Below are 25,454 nucleotides of genomic sequence, written 5' to 3' on the forward strand. Positions count from 1 at the left end.
CCCATACGTCAGAATCTCTCCTCTATATGTACACACATCATCGCCCATAAACTAAGTACTGGCCATGACAACCCCCCCAGCAGACCAAATCATCAAACTACCCCGCGTAAAAAAAGCCATCCTTTTTTTGCATTCGAGAGCAATGTTCCCTCCAAAAAAAGATAGCGAGGCTCGTTGTATCATCCGTCTGCCCAGTTCATCCGTCATCCATCCATCTGATAAGCATGCATGCTATCGCTCTGTTCGCATTTCATCTTGAGTCGTCATGTCCCATGTAACGCCTCGCTGCTGATTTCATACAAAGGAAAGAAAACTTCTTTTTTCACTCGTCCCGAGCAACGAATATTTTGTAAGTGTGGAAAAAAAAGGGGGGCTTAGAAATAGATGAAGCTTTTTCCTCCGGCAAGCCGGGGAGAAAACGAGAAAAAAAAGGTGGCTGAGTACAAGACAAAAATGATAGTAAATGAGTGAAACGAATAAAAAGAAAAAAAATCGTTAATTGGTGGACTGTTTCGTCATGCTTGTTTCCCCAAGGGCCGTGGTGTTGCGTCGTCTTCTAGTTGAATTCTCACCACCGAACTCCCGCTGTCAGTCCGATCTGTGCCCGTCCCGGTCACGGGTGGTCTTGGTGTCGCCTCGGCGCTTCCGGGGCCCAACGCATCCTCCAACTCGGCCCCGGCCGCTCCAGTCTTGCTTGGCGTACTCAATGCTGCCGCCATGTCTGCAGGCATACCGACTAGTTGTCTCTCTAGCTCAAGGGATGGCGTCGTTGCTACCTGTGTCACGGCTTCCGATGTGCTGTCTGACAACGTGACACTGTCATGACTATCCGCTCGCATCATTTCAATGGCAAGTTTCGAGCTTGGTAATGTGCCCTTTCCAATCACAGCCTTGCTCCCTCGCCTCAACTGCATGTCTCTCCTACCCTCAAGCTCTTCATCTTCGTCATCTGCTGACTCGGTGCCTTCTGAAGGCTTCCTGTCAAAGATATCCTGCCTGACCTTGAGTCGGTTATCCAGGCCGCGCGACATGACTTCCAGGTGTGCCGGCGCCGACTGCTGGCACAGGAGCAAGGGTATGCTTTTTGGTGAATTGTCAAGACCAGCTGCCGCGTCCATGTCAGTGATTCCAAGGCCGCCGCTATCTTCCCCCCAATCGCCGGTTGCCTTGCGGCTGATGACGACTGGAATCTCATCCGTAGTGTAAGACTCCGAATCCCCAAACATGCTAGATGTGATGGAATCTTCCCGGCTTGACACCATCGCCGATCCATGGCGGCCCGTAAATGCAGAAATGCTCGATGTTGGACTATCGTCGATCGGGCGTGGAGGATGTGCTCTCCTAAGGTTGAGCGGAACGGCTTGCGACATGGATGATATAGCTGGCCTGTGCGGGGATTCGGGCTGCCACTGGCAGAGGCTCCGAAGCACCTCTGTTAGTTTCGATGAGCTGATGGGTTTTTCAATCAGCGAGTCAAAGTAGTGTGGCGCTTGCAGCTCCTTCAGATAGGCTGTAATGGCTACGATGGGGGTGTGGGAGTTGGCATTTTTGGTCTCTCGTATCATACGAGCCACGTCGGCCCCGTTGATCTGTGGAAGTCTGTATTCGAGGAAGATGATGTCAAATTTGATCTCGCTCATCGAGTATCGCACTGCTTCCGATCCATTAGCTACGGAAATGGTGCGGCAACGTAGCTTCTCAAGAAGTTTCTCCATCACCATCCGGGACACGGGGTGGTCTTCGCAGATTAGCACGTCCAAGGGCCGGAATGTTGGTCCGTTGTCAAAAGCAATCTGAGAAAGTCGTCGTGAGCTTTGCCGACGCCGTTGGACCCTTAGGAGAGCGTTGTGCTTATCTCCTTCGTTGTCGGATGATGAAGGGGACATGTCAAATACCTGACTTCGACGATTGCGGTGATGGTGCTGGAGCATGTCCGTTGCCACAGGACTAGCTTCTTGCGACCCCACAGTCAATGACCTCGACCGGCTCGTTGAAGATGTGCTTCCCTGCCGGACCGGCGTTGCCAACACCTTCGCTGGAGACAATGCCAGCGGAGGCGGTGCCGTATTACCTCCACGGGGTTTAACTGGCGACGCAGCTGCGGATGTTGCAGCTCTCTGTAGGCTAGGGGGAACTTTTGGTACCTCAAAGGCGGAGTTTGGCTGCAGAGAAGAAGATGACTGGTACGACAGGCTGGACGAATTACTCGATGCTTTTCTACGGCCATCTGGCTGTACCTGTCCGGCTGCCGTAAAAGAGACCAACAAAGGAGATGACGGTTGTGAAGGCTGCGATACCTGCGAAATCCTGTTGGGAGATGCACTTGCGAGGGTTAAACCGGATGGGGATTGCGGGCGAGCCTTTGCGTTGGACAGTGTTCTTTGGATATGGGTTGATACCACAGGGCTGCCTTCGAGCGACGGCGCTGGAGATGGCACACCTCCAAGTCCTCCAAGCCCTCCGGGACTAACGGATGACTGCTTGCTCTGGACCGCCAGGGCCTCTGCCCTCAGCTTTTGGATCACGTCCTTGTTTGCCTTTTCTAATACGGGGAGGTTCTTGAAAGAGAAGCTGCCAAAGTCATCGGCGGCAATTGGCTCGCTCAACCTCCGGGACTTGAGGTCTCGAACGTGAGGGGGAATGTGTAATGGCATCAGCTTCCTACCCGCCGAGTTCACCTGCGAACGGACTCGCGAAAGGGCGTCGTGCGGCCTATCTGGATAGTCAGTGGACCCGGTCGTAGAGGATTGCGGTGACATTTGATCTTCCATCTCCTCTACGAATGATTGGAGGACGGCGCCTCTCGAATCAAAGTATTCGGTATCTTCAGGGTTCTCTGGCTGAGGAACAAACTGAGCCTCGTCTTCCAACAGGGTTTCCCAGTTGACTGCTTCAAACCAAGGGTGGTTCCGTATCTCCTCACCACCAGAGGCGAATTTCTCTTCACGATTGGACCCCAAGCGTTGCGGGGGGTCCATGCACAACAGCTTGTTGATCAAATCCTTGGCCTCATCAGACACGGGCTCACAATCTGCATCGTCTGGCCACTGAATTTTGCGTGCCAAGATGTTCTCGAAAACCTGCTCGGCTTCGCTGGCATGGAATGGTGGGATACCGTATAGAAACTCAAACATGATGCATCCAACAGACCACCAATCACTCGTTTCATCCTGTTTGTCTCCCTTGATCGTTTCTGGGGCCAGATAGTCTGGGGTTCCGACGAAGCGTCGATTTGTATCTTCAGGATCGAACAATGCCATGGGAGGCGGTATCATGTTTGGCGGCGGGTGTGAGTTTCGGCCGTGGCTGTCCATACTAGTTCTGGTGGTTGAATATGGTGCTAGGTCTGGTGATCCGTGAATCACAGCGTCCTCGTCCAAGAACATCCGAGCGCTTGTAGGCTGAGAGCCGGAGTCGGAGTCGTGGATGGAGAACGTGGTGACCATGCGGCTCAACGTTTCGCTTCCACCGCTGTCGCTTCGATGGCTATTCGAAATGCGGCGTGGGTCGGACTGGGCAGGGCCAAGACTGAAGTACGACGGTTGCCCAATGCTCCCAACATCCGGCGTCATCTGGGGGGTTGCGCTGGGAGAGTGTGTTTGGCCCTGGATGTCGAGAGATGTTGAACGCGAGGATGCCATGGACGTAGAACGAACAAACGGTCCCTGCTTGAGCAAGTCTGGTGTGGAATCTGCGTGGTCGCTGTTCAAGGCTCTCTTCTGTCGACCTACCAAACCCATGCGCGAAAGTCCAAAATCAGTCAACTTCAAATGTCCCTTTTGATCGATCAGCAGGTTATCGGGCTTGAGGTCTCGGTGAATGACCCCTCTCTCATGGAGATGCTCCACGCCCAGGACAACTTCTCCCAGATATTTTTTGACCCAGTCTTCAGGAAGGCCACCAAGCACCTTGATGAGAGAGGCGCAGTCACCTCCGTTGAGATACTCCATGACAAGGTATAGATAATCCTTGCTAGAAAACGTCCAGTACAGTTTCGCAACAAAGTCGCTTTGTCCTTGCCACATCATAATAGCACGCTCCGCCTTGACATTTCCGACCTGATTTTTAGCAACCATATCAGCCTTTTTCAACACCTTGATGGCGAAATATTCTCCAGTAGATTTCTTTTTCGAGAGATAAACGCTGCCGAAGGCTCCCTTGCTTATGGGTTTGATAATCTCGAAATCTTTGATCGACGGCTGCGACGATCGGGGCTGCGGGGGCGGCTGATTGTTGGCATTGAGACGTGGAGACGGCGGCGGCTTCATGACGAAGTCAGATATCGCGGCGGAGGATTGTCTCCTATGGTGTCTAGACGGATGCGTAATGGGGGAGCTGAATTCGCTGCTTGGGAACATTGGTGATGCCTCTGGGGAAATGATCCCCTCGTGCGGCTGAGGCAACACGCGAGCCTTGATCCTGAGAGGAGAGGATGGCTGCGTCACCATCCGAGACGGGGATTCTTGCCGCCGGGGAGAAGCTGTTTCTGGGATGATCAAGCTCCGCCTATGCCTTCTGGAGCTCGCTGCACGTCTAAGATCGCCAAATTCAGAAATAGGGGACTCGGTCCTGTTGTGCCCTCGCGAGGCTACCGATGAGGATCGCAGGCTCCCCTCACTTTCGCCAATATCGCTCTCCATCGGGAGGGTTGAGCCTCGGCGTGAATCTCGAGATTGGCTTAAAATGCTTAACCCACCTGGGTGAGACCGAGGAGTTGGGCATTCTCTAGGACTGCTGGATCTAGTGGATCCCACAAACGATGTCGGGCGAGATCGTCCGAGTCCCGCGGACATGTCGACCTGACGAAGTGCTGCAGCCAACGCAGAAGGGCTGGTAATGGAGGGCCCAAAATTCTCATCGCCAGCGTGGCTCTGCGCATCATCCGCTTCGCTCCTCACTTCGATATCCTCCGTATATGGTTCCGACTCATCCAGCTCATCTTCGGTAGAATCACTAAACCGACCCTCGGCAATGCGAGCGGCTTTTCTGGTTGCTTCATCGATACAGTCCTGCACGAGAACCGCAAACTCGATGCGAATTCGCTCCGCATATTCAATAATCTGCCGATGACGAAAGACAGCATCCACCTTGGCTCGAGCCACCTTTTCGGTATCCTCGCAGAGCAATGCCAGGCCTTGTTCTTGCTCGAGAGTATTGGAGCTTGGCGACTGCCATTGGAGAACTTGTGAAATCCTCGATTCCGACTGAGGTGATTGGGTGCGCAGTTCCCAGTTACCATGCTGCGACGAGCTCTCCTTGATACCCGGGCAGCTGATTTCGATGGCGGTATCGCATAGATCCAGCAGGAGCTCAACGATACGTGCTTGCGGTCGACGAATGGCAAAGGAACGGGCTCTCGCATGTCCGAATCCGCCAGGTCTCTCTCGTGAGCGAGCGAGCGAAGTTCCAGGAGACGACTGGGCTGATGGTGGTGGGCCAATGGGCTGCCCCTTGTATTCGGCGACGGGAAGATTGGGCGAGTCGCCGCCAGTCAGTGATCGGCTCTTACGTGATTCCAGAGCGTCGAGGACCTTGACAATGGAATTTCTATGGTCACTCAGGCTCTCCTGGGCCATTTGCACATCCATTTCGGCATGGTGCTCTTGGAGACAAAGGTCCGTGTGCTTTTCGAACCACCAGGGGGGTATCTGACGCTCGCATATGCGGCAGAGAACTGGCGGCGGAGGTTCCGGCTCTTCTGATTCTTCGCTTGCAGCTTCAGCTATGCGGGTGAGGATGCCAGCGAGGATTTCAACCCCCGAGCCCAGGGAGTCGACAATCACGGCCGGGAGATCGATTTGAACTTCGTGGGGTATCCACGGGCGAATCATCCACATTGTCTAAAGCATCCACCGATTAGTAAACTAAAAGAGGATGAAGGGTAAGGAGTAGATGCAATCTTCGAATCTCTTGTTCATCTGCCCAAAATTAAGAAGAACCTACATGGCTTTCACCGCCCGAGGCACTGTCGTACACCATGATACCCTGTGCCTCGAGATCGGCCACCTCCGTTGGTGGGACTTGTGATTGATCGAGAGTCGGAAGGCTGCCTAACGATCGTAACTTCGACAGAGGCCCTAATACAACGGAGAAGCGGACCCTGTGACTCTTGGAGTCGTCCCTCTTCATCGACTCAACTACATCGGTAAAGATGGACTTGTTTTCGCTGGCTATCAAATCGGAAATGGGGATGCCCTCGACGGATTCGACCTTTGTGCCAACGACATCGGTCCAGGAAGGGCTAACCCACTTGATGGTGCCATCAAGGTTGAGGTAGGCAATGGCATTCAGCGTCTGCTCAGCCGCCTCACGCAGTTCCTCACGTTCTTCCCGGATGTCCTGGCTGATGGATCTTTCCATGGCCGTGGCCTGCTGAGCTCGCAGCGACGAGACGGCCGGCGGGGCCAGCGAGGCGACGGGGGGAACGGACGGCTTGTCCATGGCGGCGAGAAGGAGGCAGCGCCCGTTGCAGAGAGCGGCTGTTCACGGCGGTGATGGTGGGGGAGCTGGGGTTTGTTCGTCGAGAGACTCGGGGTCTGGCGAGGCGGCCAGAACTACAGACCCATGAAGCTCGGATACATGACGGAAGACGGCTGGCGTAGGGTCACAGCTGTCGCTCTCGTTCTGGTCTCTGTTCTCTCGCTGGTGTTGCGTCGTATATCTGGCAGCAGGGTAGGTTGGCAGGGCCCCAAGTCGAGGAGGAGGGCTGACGAAGGGGAAAAAAAAAACAACAGGATGCCCTGCGAGCAATCCCACGGCCCAGGCGGACGCAACAGCCGAACGAGCTCGGCAGCCGACTCTCAGCACTCAGCAGACGACCTCTGGCAAAAGCTGCTAAACGACAGACGTTGAATCGGCGACAGAATTGCCCAGGAGCAACAATCGCTGGCGAGGCACCAGCAGACAGACTCTTGTTGGATGCCAGTCAGCTCACTCGTTTCACGATGGCTCAATTGTTAATCGCACAGGTACGGAGTACCTCTGGAGCATCGCGTCCTCCCCATGACACATTAAGCGGGGGGTTAGAGCCCGTGGGCCAATCACGGCACACCATCTCCTCTGCTTCTTTTACCCGCCTGATCCAACCCTCCCAAGCCGCCTCTAAACTCTGCTGGCCACAGCGCAGGTATAGCGCAGCCAGGCGCTGCACGGCGCTACGCAGCAAGGCCTACGGGGGGGAATCCTTGGCGGCTTTAGCGGCCTTGGGGAGGCTCTTAAACCCCCCCTGTTGTGAAACGAGAGAGGGCCTTCGCACCCAGGACGAAGGATAAGAGGGAGAAAAAAAAAAAAAAAAGCCGCTCCAGGGTTTCCCCTCCAAACAACGCCCGCTCTCTCATATCGCTGCATAATAATGCCTGCCTGTCAAGATACGGGCTGATTGGCACGGCACGGCACATGGCTGCTGCGACCACGCCACGTCACGTAAGCGGTTGTTTGGATGAGATAGAGTAATGACATTAATAACAGCAGCAATGGGCGTGGGTTGGGCTTGAGCTTGCGCGGGTAATTGCCGTCGGGGCTCAATCGACACTGTACGGTACTAGGTGCTAGGACCCTCTGATCTCATTGCATTGCCCGTGTCGAGTGCGGTGCAGCCCTGGAAGCATCACTAGGCCAATTACCCCAAGTCTAGGCGGCATCCTGATCCTGTGGGTGTCATGCTTGGTCTATATGTGTGGTTGTGATGGCAACCGCATGCATCAAGAAGAAGTGGCGATAAGGCTTGGGTGCATTCGGAGAGAAATGCTCTAGAACGGTTACACCACCAACGCCTTTCGTCTCGCAGGCTTTGGGTAGGACCAACGAAACGAAACGAGAGTGATTCAGAGACAGAGACAGAGACGATGGCTGTTGGCGTCCAGATCGGCAGCGCGGACTCGGACTTGGACTCGGACTTGGACTTGGGATCATTGGCCCTCTCCTCTCCTCCGCATTTTGCGTTTTGGGCGTTTTGGGGTACCCTCACCCTCTCTCGCTCCCACTTGTTCCGACGGTGTGATGGCCGTCCAGCAGCTCTAGCTCCAGCTCTCCCCAAGCTCAATGGCCTCTCATCTGCCACTTCACACCTCCCACTTGGATGCTAGCGCTGCAGCGAGCGGCGGCGGGAATGAGAGGAGGCAGCGAGAGGGAGCAAAGCCGGTGGAGGGAGACAGCACTAATAGCATTCGCACCGTGCTAAGCTGTGCAGAAGATGCATCTTGAAGGGGCTGTGGCGCGTCTGGGATGCATATCACAGGAGCCGATTACACTATCTTTTCAACCCAACTCGGATCCCCTTGATGGCTACCAAGCACGCAAGATATAATTAGCTCTGCCCGATGCACTGACTGCTTATTTGCATTCGATCCCATGTACTCGTGCATTTGATGGAAATTTGATTGCAATGCCCGATGCTATTCTTTGCGCATTCAAAGAACAACTCCGAACTCCCCGAAATTTGTTAGCCGCAGATACCTATGTAGATACAGGCTGCTTATCTCTGTCTTCTTCTGCAGCTGATGGCCTATTTTCCTCGAAATGTAGACTATATACTCCGTACATAATACTGCATCTCTTGACAAACGGAAATAAAACCAGTAGCGACAAACCCGAGAATAGTAATGCCCTGAACCCTGCCTGGTCTGCACCGGGCAAGACGGAGGCAGAGCAGCAACAGCAGCATCAATGATAAGGGATTGACTATATGTACTGTACTCCGTAGATGGCATTGAAACTCAGCAGGGCCCTTCCTTGCGGGCTAGACACTTCTGTCTCTGAGCTTCGAGCCACTCCCCCTTTTCAATCCATCGCCGCTCCAGCCATCTGGCCAGCTCGGCATCTGTGTAAGGCAGCGTCTCAATCGGAAACCTACGAGCGTGCACGTGAAATGTGTAGCCGGCCTCCTTGCTCAGGCTGGGAATGCTCAGAGTGTCCCACATGGTCGGCACCTCCTGGAACTCACTGCCTCGCCGGTACAAGATGGTCACGTCGTACACAGCCTTGACGTGTGGTGCTTTGCGGAGGTGCTGGACCGTGGCGATGAAGCCCTTGGTGCGGGGATACAGGAGATGCATGGGATGAGGGCGATCCGTCTTCTTACACCATGCCAGCGACTCTTGATACTTGCGCCGGCTGAAGCGAGTGGCCTCGCTGAAGCTGATGAGCCCTGCAGCGATGAATTCGTCAGGCACTCATACGTGGGACATACAATGATTGCGTGCATGAGGACATGAGCCACTTACAGGTTGGAAGCCTCCTGGAAACGAGCCCAGCAAAGGCACGATCGAGCCCCGATTTGTCCTTGAGCCAGCTGCGGCTCACCATTGGCATACCCATGGCCCAGAGACCCCAGCCAAGGAAGGGCACGAACCGCAGCTGACGCTTGGCGATGTAGCGGCACCGGCCCAACATGCCCGAGCGTATTGCCAGGGCTTGGATCATGTAGAAGTCCGACCAGGCCTGGTGGTTGGCAACGACGATGGCTGATTCGCCCCGGGGAAGCTCATCGCCGGAACACACAATCTGGGCGCCGTTGGCTCGCTGAAAGATGAACTGAATCCACCACCACACCGAGCCGGCCAGGCGGGACGAGAGGTTGTAGACGAGCTCAGGAGCCAACGACTTGAGCGGCAGCAGCAGCGACAGCGCTACATCTGCCAGGAACAGATAGAGGAACCAAGGCGCCGTCAGCAGGATGCCGCGGACATGTGTGATCAGGGACCTGTGCGAAGGGCCAGCCATCCTATACGAGCACAAGCAAGTACAGGTACGTCTGGTGTATAGGTTGTTATTGGAGGTGGGTTAGTAGTAAGGCTCGCAGCACAGCCAGTGCCGCTAGAATCACTCTGTCCGATGCAGGAATCAACCGCAACGGCAGTCGGGATTGTTTTTAAGACTGACTGGACTATGGCTGGTGGTCAGACTGGCGGCTCACATGACGCCATATTCGTGTTCTGTTGGGATTTGAATGATTGAGACAGCTGCTATTAGGACTCGAAGTAGGAGGTCGAGGAATGAGCGCCTCATACAGTGCTGGAAAGAGTACAGGTAGCTTGCTAATATCGACTATTATCTTTCTAGGAGAGGATCTGAGGCTTGAGCTTCTCAAACGAGCCAGCGCCCGTTTCGAGCTATGCTCTCCATCCTACGGCAATTCCGCGCAGAATGGCCTGGGTCCATTAGCAAGCAGCGGACAAATAAAACGAAACGGCACGGCACACTTCCATTTGTTAACCACCAAGGAGCAGTGCTATATCTAAGAATTAGTCTTGATGATAAACCTGCCTGCCAATCCTTTCATCTTCACATGGCACTGTTTCTAGGCATTTCTAGACATCCATCTCTGCTCTATCTTATTACCATTCATTTCTAGTTATGTCTCTTCACCGTCTCTCTTACTAATTTTGCCTTCCGCTTGATTGCCAAGTACATGGCTTTTGCGACATCAGGCCACTTGCTTCATAGATCACTCTTGAATGGTTGGTTCATTGCTGTGCTCTCATGTGCAATGTCTCATTTTTGGATTTGCAGCCCGCCCTGTATCACCGCAACTCCCCGTACCGCGTACTCAGTACGGAGTACAGACACTGGTGCTTACGGGCCTCTATGGTAGCATCACATTAGACCCATTAGTAATGTACCTAATACATGTTCGGCACTTGGTGATGGTAAGCAAGAAACGGCGAGCCCATTGGCCCTTAAAAAAAGGTGCGGATTCTTAGTGTTGCAACCCCTTCGCGCGCGGTCTCAACTTTGGCCAAAGCAACAATTCAAGCCGGCTCGAGGACTGACGCAAGAGGTGGCTTTGCTGCTTGGCGTTTATTGCTTCGCTCTTCGGATTTGCGACTTGGGGGCGCCATGATTTGAGAAATGAAGGTTGAGTAGGTAGAGTAGTAGGACCGCGAAGCAAAGTTACCTATACACGTTATTCTGCCAACCCGTAATCCATTCTGGCTGTGAATTTCCCTCCTGGCACGCTGCATGCATGTACTTGGTACCAGTGCTGTGATGTACCAAGTCAACCCAAGTCGCACCACCGCGGGCTCCCACCTCCAAAACAAAGTCTTATTGCTCACTTTTCTCCTCTGATCTGCGCAACCCGAGACATGGCTCCGCACAATTTGCCGTAGCTCGGAACAAGCAGTACTATTAGCTGCTGTGCTGCGTTTGGGTTTGCTTGCTCAACCAACTCAATGCGCGATCTCTTTCCGTTCCAGCGGACTGGGAAGCCATTGGATGTAAGATAGTTCTGCCAGCGCTCCACCGACTCGCCTAATGTTGCCTGCTCCTCCGGGCCAAGCACCCCGTACAGGTACTAATGGGGTGCTAGGGGGCCCCCGACGAGCCCGTCTTTCAGGGCCCTCGAAGCCCCCGTGGGACACAAGAACCCCGCTGTGCCTCGCACGTTTCCATCTGTGCTCCTATTCTCCATTCTCCATTAATTGATCCATCATCCCGCTGCATTTAACTCCGGCCTCGACGCAGGCACAACCCGATTGCTGGGAATTGATACATCTGCTGCTGCTCTCCCTCTGCTCTACGTCGTCCTCGCAAGTATTACTTTATTACTTTGCTTGTAATTCATCCATATTCGTCCTTTTGTACCCGCTCCCGACTACCTGGTATTGCGTCGCGATCTAGCTCGTCTCGACTCGCTGATCCGACCCGAACCGCTCTCAGACACACGCCGACTGCAACAACCCCAGACATTTACTGTTGCTCCTGCTGCCACTGCTAGTACGAGTAGTAACACCTCCTCTCCTGCGGTGGATGCGGGTAGCTCACCCCTGCCTGCCTTATCACCCTATCGGACCGTGAACGTGAACGTGAACGCTGCCTTGGAAACCATCAAGATCTGGCATTCTACAGCATCAATCTCCCACCTGCTCTGACACGTCTGTATATCGCTTGACGGTACGTCTCCACCTCCCAAACTCCAATTGCTTCTGGCGGGTTGTGATTTTGCCACACTGTGGCTGCGAGCTCGTCCGAATCTCACGTCGCACAGTGGCTTATCCGTTCGCAGCTGGCGAATATTTTAGCATCTCCGCGCCGGTGACCAAACAATTAATTTTCCTCCACGTCAACGAAGACTTCGAAGCATCGCGAGCTGCCATGTCGTCATCACTATCCCCAGACCACGCCGAAGGAGGCACCTCACGGGCCTCTACCGAGGGCACCGACAAGGGCGTCCTCTCCTCTCTGAACCTCAACTTCTTCAAGAATCTGTCGGATAAAAAGGTTACTCGCAGTAAGCAATCCCGGCAAAGCACATACCTGGTGCGCCCTTAATTAAGAGGACCGGCCGACTGACTACCGTTTTTCTCGTCAAATAGCTGGTAATCCTCCCAAGCGCCGTGGACCGAAGCCAGACAGCAAGCCCGCCTTGACTAGGCGGCAAGAACTCAACCGACAGGCTCAGCGGTAAGCATTTACCCAGAAACGTGCGACATGACGAGAACGTGGTAGAATCTAACCAGCCGTTGGCCATCTATAGCACGCACCGCGAGAGAAAGGAACTGTACATCAAGGCGTTGGAAGATGAAGTTCTTAGACTGAAAGAAGTCTTCAGCACAATCTCAATGGACAAGCAGAAGCTGGTCGATGAGAACAAGCAGCTCAAGGAAGTCTTGGTCCAGAGGGGCATCCAGCTTCCAAGAATAGACGACTCGGGAAGCAGTGCTGCGCAGCCGATGAGTGTAAGTGCCTCCGGCAATAGCTTCGCGCCCGGCTCCCAGAGCGGCTTCTCGCCTGTTGGAACATCACACTCAACCTCCATGTCAATGTCCCCGGACAACCGCCAGCAGTCGCCTGCCGGGAGCGGGGCTGATCTTGAGCAGGCTGGTATTGACTTCGTCTTAACGTACGAGAACTCCTCCTCGAAGGCATATCTTTCACCTCCCCCGCAGTGACCCTCGATCGAGGTTGTCACTTCACAGCAGCGCGAGCCAACACTGTCGGGGACTTGATGCGCAAGGGCCGGTATGCTAACGGTTGCGACTTTTGTCGAGGGATCATTGTAGGCTCGAAAAACCTTGCATGGCACACATGCCATTCCTGGTTGACAGAGCGAGCGACGCCGACGGCGCGCCGTGTGGCCACGCTCTCATGGCGTCTTGCCCTCCCGCGCCCTTTCAAGACCTGACCCAGGAAACTCCCTTCGGCAACACGCACACGCACGACCACGGCGGCGAGTTTCATCCACAAAGCCAAGGCACGTGGGAACTCACCAAGGCCGACTTGTCCACGCTCCTGGATCTCAGCCGGAAGCTCAACTTGGACGGCGAAATCACTCCGGTCATGGCGTGGGGGATGGTTCTGTCGCATTCCAGGTTCGCCGAGCTGGAATCGGGCGATTTTGAAAAGCTTTCCGAGGAGTTATTGCGAAAAGTCAGGTGTTACGGGTAAGTTTTTTTTTTTTTTTCTCCTTCTTCTCCCCATGTTGAGATTTGATGCTCAGCATGCTGACCTTTGAGAATGCAGTTTTGGCGCTGTTATGGAGGAGTTTGAGTTACGGGATGCCCTAGAAAACATCTTTTCTGGTCGCCCAGAGGCAATGGTTTTCTAAATTCATGTCTTTTGTGAAAACCCCTTTCTTCGCATTTGCTTTGGATTTATCGAATGACCCTTTTCTTTTTCTTTTTTTGTTTTATAATGATAGTTGGGAGTTTGTTAAAAGATTCCAGGGCGAACCTTGACGTCGGTTGCGTCCATGTCTAATGGCGGTGTTTTTACTGGGCTATGCAGTCATGATATATATATATATATTATTCTCCCCTTTTCGTCTATTTAAAATCACCATGTATACCCAATTTGTGGGATTTCAGTCTATATGTCCCTTCAGAGCATTACAATATTTTGCGCTCGCTGAAGGTATGAGTGAGCTGTGGCTCATTCCAGTGAGTAAGCGATAAGATAAGCAGAAATTCCCTGTGGCGGTGCGGCACCTGGTAGCAGCTGGTGGCGCGGGGCTTGGAACTTTTTTTCGTTAGGTCGCCCCACACCCCACCACAATTTCGATTCAATGTTGGAAACCAAATTCATCGCAGGCCGGACGACGAATCATCACGAGCATAGCGAAAAGCCTCTCTCGGCATCAAGAACCGGACACCAGAGAGCATACGAATAAACTCCGTCAAGATGGCCGAATCCCTTGACTTTGTCAAGATTTGCGAGAGCTGCCCCCCTGGAGATGGCTGGGGCCCCTCAGTAACGACCGAGATCACTCTCGACGGCGTTCCCTATGCGCCTTTCTCCAAGGGCGACAAACTGGGGCGCATGGCGGATTGGACTGCCGAGGGCAAGGACCGTGAGCGTGGTGGACGTCTGCAGTACAGCCGCCAATACAGAGGTACAGTGGCCATGTGTTGTGTTTTTGACCTTTGAAATGGACGAATGCTGACGAGAGAACCCGCAAAACAGACCAGCAGGTGTACGGTACCGGCCACGCCGTTGTTTTCAATGCCCCTCCCGCCGAGGACGAGAGCACCTTTTCCGTCGTCAGCAACGTTAGAGACTCAACCAAGTCAAAATTCGGCCGTGGCGCCGTCTTCACCCGCGGCCGGGGTCAGCGCGGTGGTCGGGGCGACACCCGTGGTGGACGTGGAGGCCAGTTCCAGCGAGCTGCTGGTGGCCGACAGGGTGGCTATGGCTATGACCGCGGTGGCCGAGGCGGTGCTGGTGCCCGTGGAGGACGTCGTTTCGGCTGGAAGGACTATGACAAGCCTGCCCGCAACCGCGATGCCAGCATCAACATCAAGGCTGACTGGGAGCTTCTTGAGGAGATTGACTTCAACCGCCTCGCCAAGCTCAACCTCGACGCCGACGACGGTGAGGACCTGGATGACTATGGTTTCCTCTACTACTACGACCGGTCCTACGACAAGCAGCCCGTCAAGGGATCTGAGAGGAAGCTCACGGCCATTGACCGTGCCGCCTACAACGTCACCACTTCATCCGATCCCGTCATCCAGGAGTACGCCGAGAAGGACGAGGCCACCATCTTTGCCACCGATAGCATTCTCTCCATGCTCATGTGCTCTACTCGCTCAGTCTACCCCTGGGATATTGTCATTGTCCGCCAGGGCAACAAGATCTTCCTTGACAAGCGCGACAACGCCAACCTGGATATGGTGACCGTCAACGAGAACGCTGCCGATGCTCCTCTGGAGGCTGCCGATGGCGGTAAGGATGTCGTCAACCAGCCCTCTGCTCTTGCCGAGGAGGCCACCTACATCAACCACAACTTCGCCAACCAGGTCGTGTCCGAGGGCGAGTCAACCAAGGTTGAGATGGCACACGCCAACCCCTTCTACAACTCATCCGAGGATACCGATCCTCCTGCCAGCAAGGCCTACAAGTACAGGAGATTCGACCTTTCCACCAACGAGGAGGAGCCCGTGTACCTGATTGTCCGTACCGAGATTGATGCTGTCCAGAAGAACGCTATCAGCGGCGAGGACCAGCTCGTTACCATCAAGGCCCTCAACGAGTTCGACAGCCGAGCCCAGGGCAGCGGAGGCGCCCTCGACTGGCGGACGAAGCTCGTCGCCCAGCGTGGTGCTGTTGTTACCACTGAAATGAAGAACAACAGCTGCAAGCTGGCCAGATGGACTGTGCAGAGCATCCTGTCCAAGTCCGACGTCATGAAGCTCGGGTATGTAACCTTTCTCATCCAGTAAACTTTCCCCCCCTTTCCTTTATATTTACTAACACTTCTGATCACAGATTTGTCTCGCGTGCCAACCCCCGAAGCAACGATAAGCACGTTATCCTCGGCGTGATTGGCTGGAAGCCTCGCGACTTCGCCAACCAGATGAACCTGTCCCTGTCCAACGGTTGGGGTATTGTCCGCACCATTGCCGACATGTGCCTCAAGCGCGAGGAGGGCAAGTTCGTCCTGGTCAAGGACCCCAACAAGTCCATCCTGAGACTGTACCAGGTCCCCGCCGGCAGCTTCGAGGACGACGACAACGAGGAGGAGCCCGAGGAGGTGGAGGAGGAGGCCGAAGAGTAAAGTCGTTGTTTTTGTGTGTTTTCCCCCTTTTAACAACTATATGTGATGTGTTTCATATCCGTCCAATGTCGGCCACTTTATTTTTTCACTTTTTAATGAGTGAGTTGGTTTCGATTTTTCAGAAAACGGCAAATCTCATGACGGATGCATAGGCTAGATCTGGTCTCATTTCAGGAGCAAGGTAGCTTACTGGGAATGGGCAAACGAAGATACAAAAAAGTTTTTTTTTTTATCCCACCCGCTTCGTTATGATTCTCTTACCATGACATTTACTCATCCACAACATGATTTGTGACTCTTCACATTTTCCATTTTTCAGTCTAACGGCTCTGTTTACCATCTCCAGCAAAGTCTATCTCTATCTCTCGGTCCATCGTAACCAAGCTCTTTATCGAAGCAACCTGTGGCTGATCTATCTTGGAGATTTTCGTTCTCGCATCTCTCTTCATGCAACTTCCAGGAGATTTTGTATTCTCAAGCCTCCTAACCTCCAAAAGAAAACAAATAAACAATCACCCCCATCAAATATAACTTTTCATTCCTCTTCTAACGCTGAGCCTGTCGCAGATACCATATCCCAACCTCCTGAAGAAAATCCAGCAGCTGCGCAGTCTTGGTAGGCTCACACCCCATCTCCCGCATCCGCCTCTCCTCTGCACACAGCCACTCCCGCGCAGCATTCTCCCGCGGCTCAAGACCAAGACAAGCACTAGCAAAGTACGCCGCGGCAAGGAGCCGGCGATAGCGGCGGCCGGGGTCGGGGTCCTGGGCGATGAAAGCGCGGGATGTCCACACGGCCTGCAGCTCGTCGCGGAGGCAGTGGTCGAGCGGCTTCGGGGGGCTGGATGCGTGGTGGTTTGCGTGAGCGGTGTTGGCGAGGCTGGTGCCGAAGGAGTCGGTTTGTTCGTGCTGAGGCCAGGATTCGTTGGTCATGGGCTGGTGATGGTGTAGGAGGTGGTCGAGACGGCTGAGGATGTCCGAGCTGGTTTGGAAGATCTCGGCGGAGTGATGGTATTGCCTATGTCCGGCCCTGAGCAAGGGTGCGATGGGTGGGAGGACGGGCCGAGATGGAGCGGCTTGAGAGACGTCGTCTGCCGGAAGAACGGGACGGCGAGATGGCAGCCCCGGAGCAGAAGCTGCAGAATAGTGCTCGCTTTCAAGAGAAGCCAGGTACTCTTCATCACCGCTGCGGACTTCTTCAATGGTAGGCAGCCTTCTATAGCTCGAACTGACTGTCTCCAGTTCATAGTGAGCACTGTACTTTGGCGAGATGGCCTCCGTGTGCTGAGCTTGACCGACGGAGGGATAGTACGACGCTGGAGCGACGGAAAGCCGTGGCTCCATATTATCAACATGGCCATATTCCCGATTCCAGGGAACCTCGCCATCAAGAGTTTGGGCAGCCCCGTCTAAACCCGCGACGGAAGAAGCCACGACCTCTCGCCCATACTGTTGTCCACGACTTCGCCTTTGTCTCACGCCGGCCTTCTGTCTCTTAGATCCCAGTGGTGTCTCCTCTCCGCTCCCCATGGCCTGGCGTTTCCGCTTGCGAACGTTGGGCGGCACATCCCAGTCCACGGCGGCGGCATCGATGGCATGTCTGCGGTCGTTTTGCAGGCGGCCATTAACGCAGCACTCGCGGCAGATGGAGAGCTTGCAGACACGGCATTTTTGCAGCGTGCCGCAGCGCTGGCGGTGGCAGAGATCGCATTTTGCGGTGGACACGTTGGAGGCGTCCCATCCGTGATGGGCAATGTCGAAGCTGGGCGGGGGGTGTTGTTGCCGCTGGAGCAGGACGGGGGTGTCGGGTTGCTGAGGCTCGGGGGCGGTAGTGTTGTGTTTATTGGGAGAGCTGGCGGGACTGAAGGTGGGATGCGAGGTTATATTCGTGGCTGGTGTCTTGTCTTGGTTGCGGGAGGTGCAGTTTTTGTCGTTATTGGGGGCTGACATTGTTGGGACTTGTTGTTTTGCTGTGAAAGGGATGCAGCTGTCTCCTTTCCACACTGATAGAGACGCCCAGAGCGATGAGGGTTCTGCCAAATCCGAGTATTTAGTGTCGTAACTTTGGATAACCGGACGTTGCCAGTTGAACAAGAGAAGAAAATGCAGAATCAGAAGGCGAGTTTATAAGTCACCGTGAAAGACCCGTATATGCTAAACACTCACAAAGCTCTCAAGAGTCAGAGAGATAAGTAAAGAGCAGGTGTATTGTCTCGTGAACATGAAAACATATGAGTAAGAGGGGAAGAAGCCGAAATAAGTACGTGTAAGCGGAGGAACGGCCATGATGTTGAAGAGAGCTCCGGACTCCACGCATGTGCAAGATTCACTGCTGGGAATAACTGGTAGTAAGGGGGAGGTTATGGATTCGAGGTGAGCGGTCAAGAAGGGATGTTGTGTGATTCAGTGTAAGGAGAGGTTTTGAGATTTGGGAGAAAGGCTGAGCTGATGGGTTGAGATGCTCCGTTTGCTGAGCGAGGGAGTTGTAAGATGATCACGGCTAGTTGATGGGGATTCCGGTGTGTTTTTGAAGAATTAGATCTAATATTTGATGTACACTTTTTTTTTTCTTCATCACTGAATCAAAGCTAAAGTTGGATGGCTCTTAAAATGCAATGAGAGCGAGCTGGTATGAGATGAGATTATGATCGTGTAAGCCTCTCAGGGAACAACGATGAAAATTGTATCTAGTGAGAAGAACGAATAAATTAGAAGGGAAACTTTAAGACGTTCTTATCTTTTTATTCATTTATTTCATGTCTGTATATGGACAAGGCGGGGCCAAAGTCTTGCTTAAGAGTGAAGTGTTGAGGATTCATAGGTACTAGGTAGTATAGCCTCACTCTCGAGCCGACATCTAGGCTTACGTGGACAAGTACTCCGTATCACACCACGACTTACAAGGCAAGAATCCTTCTCAAAATAGACTGTCGCTACCACATTGACGGCGCTTGGGGGCCAAAGCCAAGGCGCATGTTTGCAGGCAGATGGGACGGCCGGTGGCGCTTATATGCATGGATGTGTATATACCAAGTATACGTACAGATCAATAGCCTCTCCGTCCCCCTGTTCATTGGTTCATTGGACACTGGTTGACGATCAGCCGCAGTTGGACAAGATGCGCGGCATTGTGGCGCTTATGAGTGCCGACGATACGATGGGAAAGCAGTGGCGAGCGAGAAATATCGGACTTGGACGCCCATGCAGGGCTCAAACAAGGGGTTTTGGGGGGAGCGTTTCATGCGTGTAGCATCAATGCAAATGTTCCTTTGCAGCGCCAATGACTGTGCTTACATTACATGTAGCTACCTACCTGTATGGAGTATTCTGTATGTAGAATGCCATGGACATGAAAATGAATGCATCGTCTGTGTTGGTTCGGACTTGTGAAATACTTGATTCAATTCCGGACAGAGAGTTGGGCCGATGGAAGATGGAGAAGAAGTTGGAAACGAATGCATGCGCCACGCATCGAGGCGGTGCGGGTTGGTGCGAGGCAAAAGAATATCGTCATAGTATCAATAGAGGTAAGGTATGGATCTTTTTCGTTGGGTGCGGAGCGATGAGTTAGCAGGTATTGATGCTGAGAAAATCGATCAATGAGCCCATACACAGCATAGTCTGGTGCTAAAGAATGCTTGGCTCCTCACCAAGGTTGCCACGCCGCGCTGGAATAAACTGGAGATGTTGAAGCTATACACTGAGCACTAACTACTAAACCCAAGCAGCTGCATCGCCCAGAGAGAACCAAAAGCAGGCGCCACAAGCAGCCTCGTCAGCGCATCGTGCCGAGCCAATGGCAAGCCGCGACAGGGGCCGCTGGGGTGATGCTCAGCCGGAATCACGGCACGGGTGCAGGGCTTGGGTCTGACCAAAGAGGGATTGAGGGAGCATTTGCCGGAGAATTGGATTCAAATGCAATTGTGTACCTCTACCTCTACTGTACGTGCACTAACAAGACCAAGTACTCGTACTACCGAGTACCGCGTGTCCAGCGCGAGGGAACCCGTGATTTTCTTTCTTTTTTTCTAATCGAGGCCGCCCAGTCTCTCGCATCTCTCTCTCTCATTTCCCACTTCCTCTTTCGTCCTCCCGTGTCCCCCTCATAGGCCTCCTTTGTCCCTCGTCATCATTTCGCGCCTCTTCCGACCCGAAACTCGACAAGTACTCGTACTCGTACAGTACCAGGTTAGTAGCACAAACGAAATCTCTCTTCCTCAACTGTACTCCCATTTCCCCAATCTACCTACTACTACCTACCTACCTCTATTCATCACCATCATCATTCTTTTCTTCCCCCTCCCTACCTTTGTTGGGCTCTGATCCCGTCCCAGCCAAGAAGCCAAGATTAGCACCTGTCCATCTCCCATCACCCGCAATTCCCCACTCCCAGGCCCCCCCCGGCTAGTCGAGCTTCATCCTCGTCAAACCGCCTGTGCCGTGAAACGGGCGCTCCTCCGGCGTTGGCATGCTGTCCATGCTCTGCTGTGCTCTGCTGTAGTTTGCTGTGCGTCCCCTACCTAGCAAAGCCCCAGCATTAGCATGTACTTGTACAGCACAGTATCGGTCGGGTGCTTCTGAAAGTACCGGAGCTGCCACAGCCTCCCTGCCTATCCACTCCAGGCCACTTTTAAATGCTGGAACCCGCTAATCTTTATTTCCAGACAGCAGCACTCATTCTTATCCTTCCCATCGCTAATTTCCCTTGACTCTCTCTCTTCCATTCTTCTCCAGACCTTTTTCTCACTTTCGTTTTTTGTCTTTCTCGTCGCAGCGCGATCTGAACCTACATCACCACAATAATGTCCAGCCAGGAATACTATCAGCAGGGCGGATACCCTCCCCAGCAGGGCGGTTACCCTCCGCAAGGCCATCCTCAGGGCTATCCTCAGCAGCCTCCAGCTGTAAATAATCCTCCCCCCAAGCTCTGTATCCCGTGCGCCGATTCGACAACTTCAGGCTCCTGAACCAGGAACTCGGCAATCGGGCGTCGCATCTTGCAGTCCAATCCGTCCATGTCATCGCTAACCAGACGCGTCTCGCCATTCTAGAGCTACGGTCCTCCCCAGGGCCAATATGGTCCCCCTCAGGGTCAATATGGTCCTCCTCAGGGTCAATATGGTCCTCCTCAGGGCCAAGCTCCCATGCAGTACGAACAGGCGCCTCCCCCGGATAACCAGCGCGGTCGCGGCGGTGACCAGGGCTGCCTGATGGCCTGTATCGCCGCTCTGTGCTGTTGCTGCGCCGTCGAAGAGGGATGCGAGTGCTGGTATGTGGCTTTGCAATCTTGACCCCCCCCCCCCTTTTTTTTTTTTTAAACTCTCTCTCTCTCCCCGCGACCTCACTCTGCGCGTTGCGAATCACGTTGCGCCAATTGCTAATGCGACCGCCAGTATCGATATTTGCGAGTGCTGCTTTTAAACCAACAATCCACCAAATCAGACAACTGCGACAAAGAAGGGAAGAGTAATGTCCCAGCATGGACGGACAGAAGAAGGCAAAAAAATAAGAAAAATCAAGGGGAACACAGAGCCCTCTTTTCTCCCCCCCTTTTTTGTTTTCGGTGTTTGCGCTTAGGATGGGAGCGCTAGGTTTTACACGAAATTCAGTCATAATATGTTATTACTGTCTTTCCGAAATTGGAATAATACGCCGTCCTTTTTTCATGGGTTTTTTTTTTGTCCTTTCATACCCCCCTTGTTCTTTTTACAACAGATCATGGAGAAAGATTAGTACCAAAGAGTGACGACTCAATTAATTTCTCATTGTTTTTGTCCTTGTTAAATTTATTCTTGTTTTATAAGAAGCAAAGGGTGGTGAGCGAGTGAGTGTGTATGTAGAAGAATGACAAGAGGTTTTTTCAATGTCTACGGTAGCAACCTATGATATCACGTATTTTTACATTGTTCACAATGAATCGGCCAATGACATGGTGGATCAGGGCACTATCAAACTCAATTGAGGCCTCATACCACAATATTTACGTTCACATGTCAAGAAAATAAAAGAAAAAAAAACCTCTTTTTTGTTCCGCCATCCGCCTTGCTAAACCTATCTATGTGGAAACAAGTCATTTACTAGCCTCATCAGGCATAACATGATTGTTATTTGTTTGTACATCTACCTCTTCACTTATTCCTCTCCCAAGCCCCTTCTGCCTTCTCTCCCCCAACATGATTTTACTCGTCGAGCTTGACATAGTTGGCGGGGAAGAGACCCGAGTGGCCGCCGTAGTGACCGAACCACCAATCCTCGTCAGGGAACTCCAAGTTGGTAATCGTAGCGTCCTCGGGGAAACTCAGTTCTGCCACAAAAGTTAGCAACGACCATGACATCATCAATCCAGGGGCTCTCACCGTTATCTTCCGCAGCTTCATAGTCATACAAAGCCGTGGCTGTCGGGCCTGCAGCAGCCGCGGCCGGAGCTGCTGGTGGAGCAGCGGGGGCCACAGGTGCCGGCGCCGGCTCTGGCTCTCGGGCGGCAACGGGGGCGGCCGGAGCAGCTGGTGCGGCGTCATCCTCAACAAGTTCGACGTAGTTGCTGGGGAACAGACCGCTCTCTCCCCTGGCGTTGGTGCCCATCCACCAGTCGTCGTCCACCATGTCGATGTTGGTAACATACTCACCCTCGACCAGGTCAACTTCGTTATCCTCGGCCTTTTCATAGTCATACTGCACGAGAGCGCGCTTGCCGCCCTGCTGGGTGTGAGTGTCGGCCGCGTGAGAAGCGTGCTCGAATGTCTGCTCGGCAACGGCACTGGCTGCGGCTCTTGCAAGGTGGCCGGCCTCGTGCTCGTCCTGAAGCTCCTCTTCTCTGGGAACTGGGACTTCCTCCACGGGGACTGGAGGAGGTGCACGCGCCTCGGGCTTCTCGAGGACAGGCTCAGGGCCGCGAGGGATGGGCGCGGCGACACGGATGGGCGATGGCGAGCGCTCCCGCTCCTGGGCAACGGGCTGGTAGGCCGAAGGATCTTCCTCCTCTTCCTCCTCGTCTGCGGGCGCCGGTCGGCTGGGAAGGCCGGGGAGAGCGAAGCCTCCAGCTGGCCTAGAGCCATCCGGAACAGGCGGTGGAGCCTGATACTCTTCCTCGACTGCACGTGTGGTTGGGGGTACGCCGGCCCCGATGGGAGCGGTGTTCTTAAAACGATCTCTCAAGGCAGACACGCCTGAGGGACCAGAGGGCTCTTCCTCCTCCGCCGCCTCTCTGGTCTCTTCTGCCTCCTGCTGGTCCGCAGATTCGGCAACACCACGCGTGGCTCCTCCAGTCTGTACTGGAGCCCAGCTCTTGCCTGTGTAGCCACTCTTCCAGGATGAGCCACCGGTCTGCTGAGCAGCTGGCACTGGCGACGCCGCGGCAGGGATGCTGCCAATGCTTCCGCCCTCTCTGGCCTTCTTCTCCGCCCAGATCTGGGCTGGGGTCTTGCCACCTTGGTCTGCAAACGTCCGGCTAGCAGCTCCAACAGGGGGGGCGGCCGGGGCAGCCGGGCCACCAAATCCGAGTCCACCTGGGGTTGGGGCCTTGGTGCCGGTGAATGCGGAGGCTCCGGACCACTTCTTCGCAACGGTAGGCTTGGGGAGTGAGGTCAGTCGTCCAGCACTTGGCTGCGAGAAAGCAGCTGCTCGGTCAGAAAAGCTCTGCGTCTCCTGTTCCTCTTCTGGTGCAGCTGGTTCCGCTGGTTTTTGTGCCTTGGCCCTAATTGCAGCAATGTCGACCTTTCCGACAGGCTCATACGCTCCCTTGACTGGCGTGGGCCTGTCGTCTCCCGTCTTCTGAGCCTGTGCTCTGATGGCCGCAATGTCTACCTTGCCCACCGGCTGGTAGCCGCCTCCAACGACATCAGCAGAGCCCGTCTCCTGTCGGGGCGCGCCGGTGAAGCGCGAAGGCTCCTGCTTCTGACTTGTAAGCTCTGCCATGTTCACCTTGGTTGGCTTATAGGCTGGCGCGACCTTTTCGATCTGCGTCCGAGTGACAGGAGGAGCGTCTGCTCCCCAACCATCCGCATCGACAGCGGCGTCATTCCTGGATCGAGCAGCAACGAGAGGGTCAACAGGACGGCCTGCTGACGACGAGGGTGTGAAGACAGGCTTGGCCTTGACGGGCGGGGGAGCATGTGTGGCAGCTCCGGCCGAGGATCCGGCCGAGTATTTGGCACCTGATGCATCGGCAACCTTGCGCATGATGGATTCAGGCTCGAGGTCGCTGTCGGAGCGGGCGGTAATCTGAACGTGATATCCGTGGAGGATCTTGGACACGGCAGCCAAGTGGCTGGTGAAGTATCCCTTTGTGCGTTCAGGGACACCTCCTCCGCACCAACCGATCAGAACAAACTTGGGAAGACCCGAATTGGGATCCCTGACCTTGACAAAGGCAAACTGGATTCGACCCTCGCTGAAGTCTTCAATCAGCTCGGTGAGCTCGCCATCTAGAGAATCATTAGCATCTTGGGGGTGGCAAATGCAAAGCGCAAGGGCTCATCAATGGCTCGCATACCGCCTGTGCTTTGGACCTTGAGCACGCTCTCCTTGGAGCCGCTGTCCTGGAAGGCGTTGACCAGGGGAGCTTGGACAGAGAAGAGCGCCCACTGAGCGTAGGTGGGCGAGCCGGATGCCGGCGCATCTCCGCCAATGACAGCATTGTAGCTGCTCTTGATGGAGGCGCCGTTTGTAGAGAGGTTGAGAGACGCCATCTCGAGGCAGGAATCGTGGGTGTATCGATAGAGGACGACGGAGGTGAACGGATGGAGAGAGGAGAGAGGAGAGAGTAGAGGATGGTTGGAGAGGAATTGAGCTCCGCTCAGCAATGGCTAGCAGCGACAAGTCCGTTAGCATGCAACTCAGGGGAGGCTACTGGAGCAACGTCAGGTTCTGCACTCACAATGCAATGGCCGTCGTTCAGCAGCCCAATAAATAGCACGGCTAGGCTATGCTGTGAAGAGAAGGGGAGGCTTCTCGGGTACGCAAGTCCAGTATATGCTCGGGCACAAAGCACAAAGGGGGGATTCGGGGATTCGTGGCCGACTCGAGCTGGCAAGCTGATGGACTGCCTGTCTGGCGGGACATGCGTCGACGCTGCGTGGCGCCGGAGGCGGGGACAATAAGCAGCATGCTTAGATGCATAGCCCCGGTGGGGGATTGCACGTATCGGGTCGGGATGAGCTAGGGGCAGCTCAAATGACGCAGAGTGCCCCTCTTTGCTGTGGCAGTTCCGCCACCCCAGCGCTCCAGGCAGCGTCTATAGGTGCCTTTGTGCTATTGCTGGTGCCTGAGGGCGCTGGAACTCAATGCTCAGGAGGGCAAAAAGCACCCGACCCGAAACTGCTTGATGTTTGCATGATGCTTGATTTAGTTTGATTTGACTTATACGATTTGATCTAATGCTTGCAAACTCGGCTCCTTTCTTTAGGTAGCAAGATTGCTATCCTGTGTGTAATCTTACGGCGTACGCGTAAGTGAGTAGGGA

At 54.1% G+C, this 25,454-nt stretch overlaps 7 protein-coding genes across 7 annotated transcripts; 3 read left to right on the forward strand and 4 right to left on the reverse strand.

Moving 5' to 3' along the window:
- Positions 1 to 515: 515 nt before the first annotated feature.
- Positions 516 to 6,441, reverse strand: TRIVIDRAFT_183763 (putative response regulator receiver Rim15p; the record flags this gene model as incomplete). The annotated part of the gene is made up of 2 exons (XM_014095618.1): positions 516 to 5,840; positions 5,944 to 6,441. The coding sequence occupies 2 exons, from the start codon at positions 6,439 to 6,441 to the stop codon at positions 516 to 518; spliced, it is 5,823 nt and encodes a 1,940-aa protein (XP_013951093.1).
- Positions 6,442 to 8,714: 2,273 nt separating this feature from the next.
- Positions 8,715 to 9,720, reverse strand: TRIVIDRAFT_41116 (uncharacterized protein; the record flags this gene model as incomplete). Its single annotated transcript, XM_014095198.1, has 2 exons — positions 8,715 to 9,145; positions 9,222 to 9,720. 2 exons carry the CDS (start codon positions 9,718 to 9,720, stop codon positions 8,715 to 8,717), a joined length of 930 nt encoding a protein of 309 aa, XP_013950673.1.
- Positions 9,721 to 12,093: 2,373 nt separating this feature from the next.
- Positions 12,094 to 13,546, forward strand: TRIVIDRAFT_227332 (uncharacterized protein; the record flags this gene model as incomplete). Its single annotated transcript, XM_014095199.1, has 5 exons — positions 12,094 to 12,229; positions 12,315 to 12,402; positions 12,476 to 12,841; positions 13,002 to 13,382; positions 13,462 to 13,546. The coding sequence occupies 5 exons, from the start codon at positions 12,094 to 12,096 to the stop codon at positions 13,544 to 13,546; spliced, it is 1,056 nt and encodes a 351-aa protein (XP_013950674.1).
- Positions 13,547 to 14,033: 487 nt separating this feature from the next.
- TRIVIDRAFT_82790 (uncharacterized protein) lies at positions 14,034 to 16,225 on the forward strand (the record flags this gene model as incomplete). Its single annotated transcript, XM_014095200.1, has 3 exons — positions 14,034 to 14,329; positions 14,401 to 15,634; positions 15,706 to 16,225. 3 exons carry the CDS (start codon positions 14,119 to 14,121, stop codon positions 15,992 to 15,994), a joined length of 1,734 nt encoding a protein of 577 aa, XP_013950675.1.
- A 315-nt stretch (positions 16,226 to 16,540) lies between these two features.
- Positions 16,541 to 17,944, reverse strand: TRIVIDRAFT_227334 (uncharacterized protein; the record flags this gene model as incomplete). The annotated part of the gene is made up of 1 exon (XM_014095201.1): positions 16,541 to 17,944. The coding sequence occupies one exon, from the start codon at positions 17,942 to 17,944 to the stop codon at positions 16,541 to 16,543; it is 1,404 nt and encodes a 467-aa protein (XP_013950676.1).
- A 2,169-nt stretch (positions 17,945 to 20,113) lies between these two features.
- On the forward strand, positions 20,114 to 21,858 carry TRIVIDRAFT_111397 (uncharacterized protein; the record flags this gene model as incomplete). The annotated part of the gene is made up of 4 exons (XM_014095202.1): positions 20,114 to 20,182; positions 20,659 to 20,898; positions 21,046 to 21,263; positions 21,388 to 21,858. 3 exons carry the CDS (start codon positions 20,797 to 20,799, stop codon positions 21,413 to 21,415), a joined length of 348 nt encoding a protein of 115 aa, XP_013950677.1.
- A 315-nt stretch (positions 21,859 to 22,173) lies between these two features.
- TRIVIDRAFT_123498 (uncharacterized protein) lies at positions 22,174 to 24,681 on the reverse strand (the record flags this gene model as incomplete). Its single annotated transcript, XM_014095203.2, has 3 exons — positions 22,174 to 22,298; positions 22,351 to 24,417; positions 24,486 to 24,681. The coding sequence occupies 3 exons, from the start codon at positions 24,679 to 24,681 to the stop codon at positions 22,174 to 22,176; spliced, it is 2,388 nt and encodes a 795-aa protein (XP_013950678.1).
- Positions 24,682 to 25,454: the final 773 nt, after the last annotated feature.

This window comes from Trichoderma virens, assembly GCF_000170995.1.
Source record: "Trichoderma virens Gv29-8 chromosome Unknown TRIVIscaffold_90, whole genome shotgun sequence".
NCBI classification, from domain to species: Eukaryota; Fungi; Ascomycota; class Sordariomycetes; order Hypocreales; family Hypocreaceae; genus Trichoderma; species Trichoderma virens.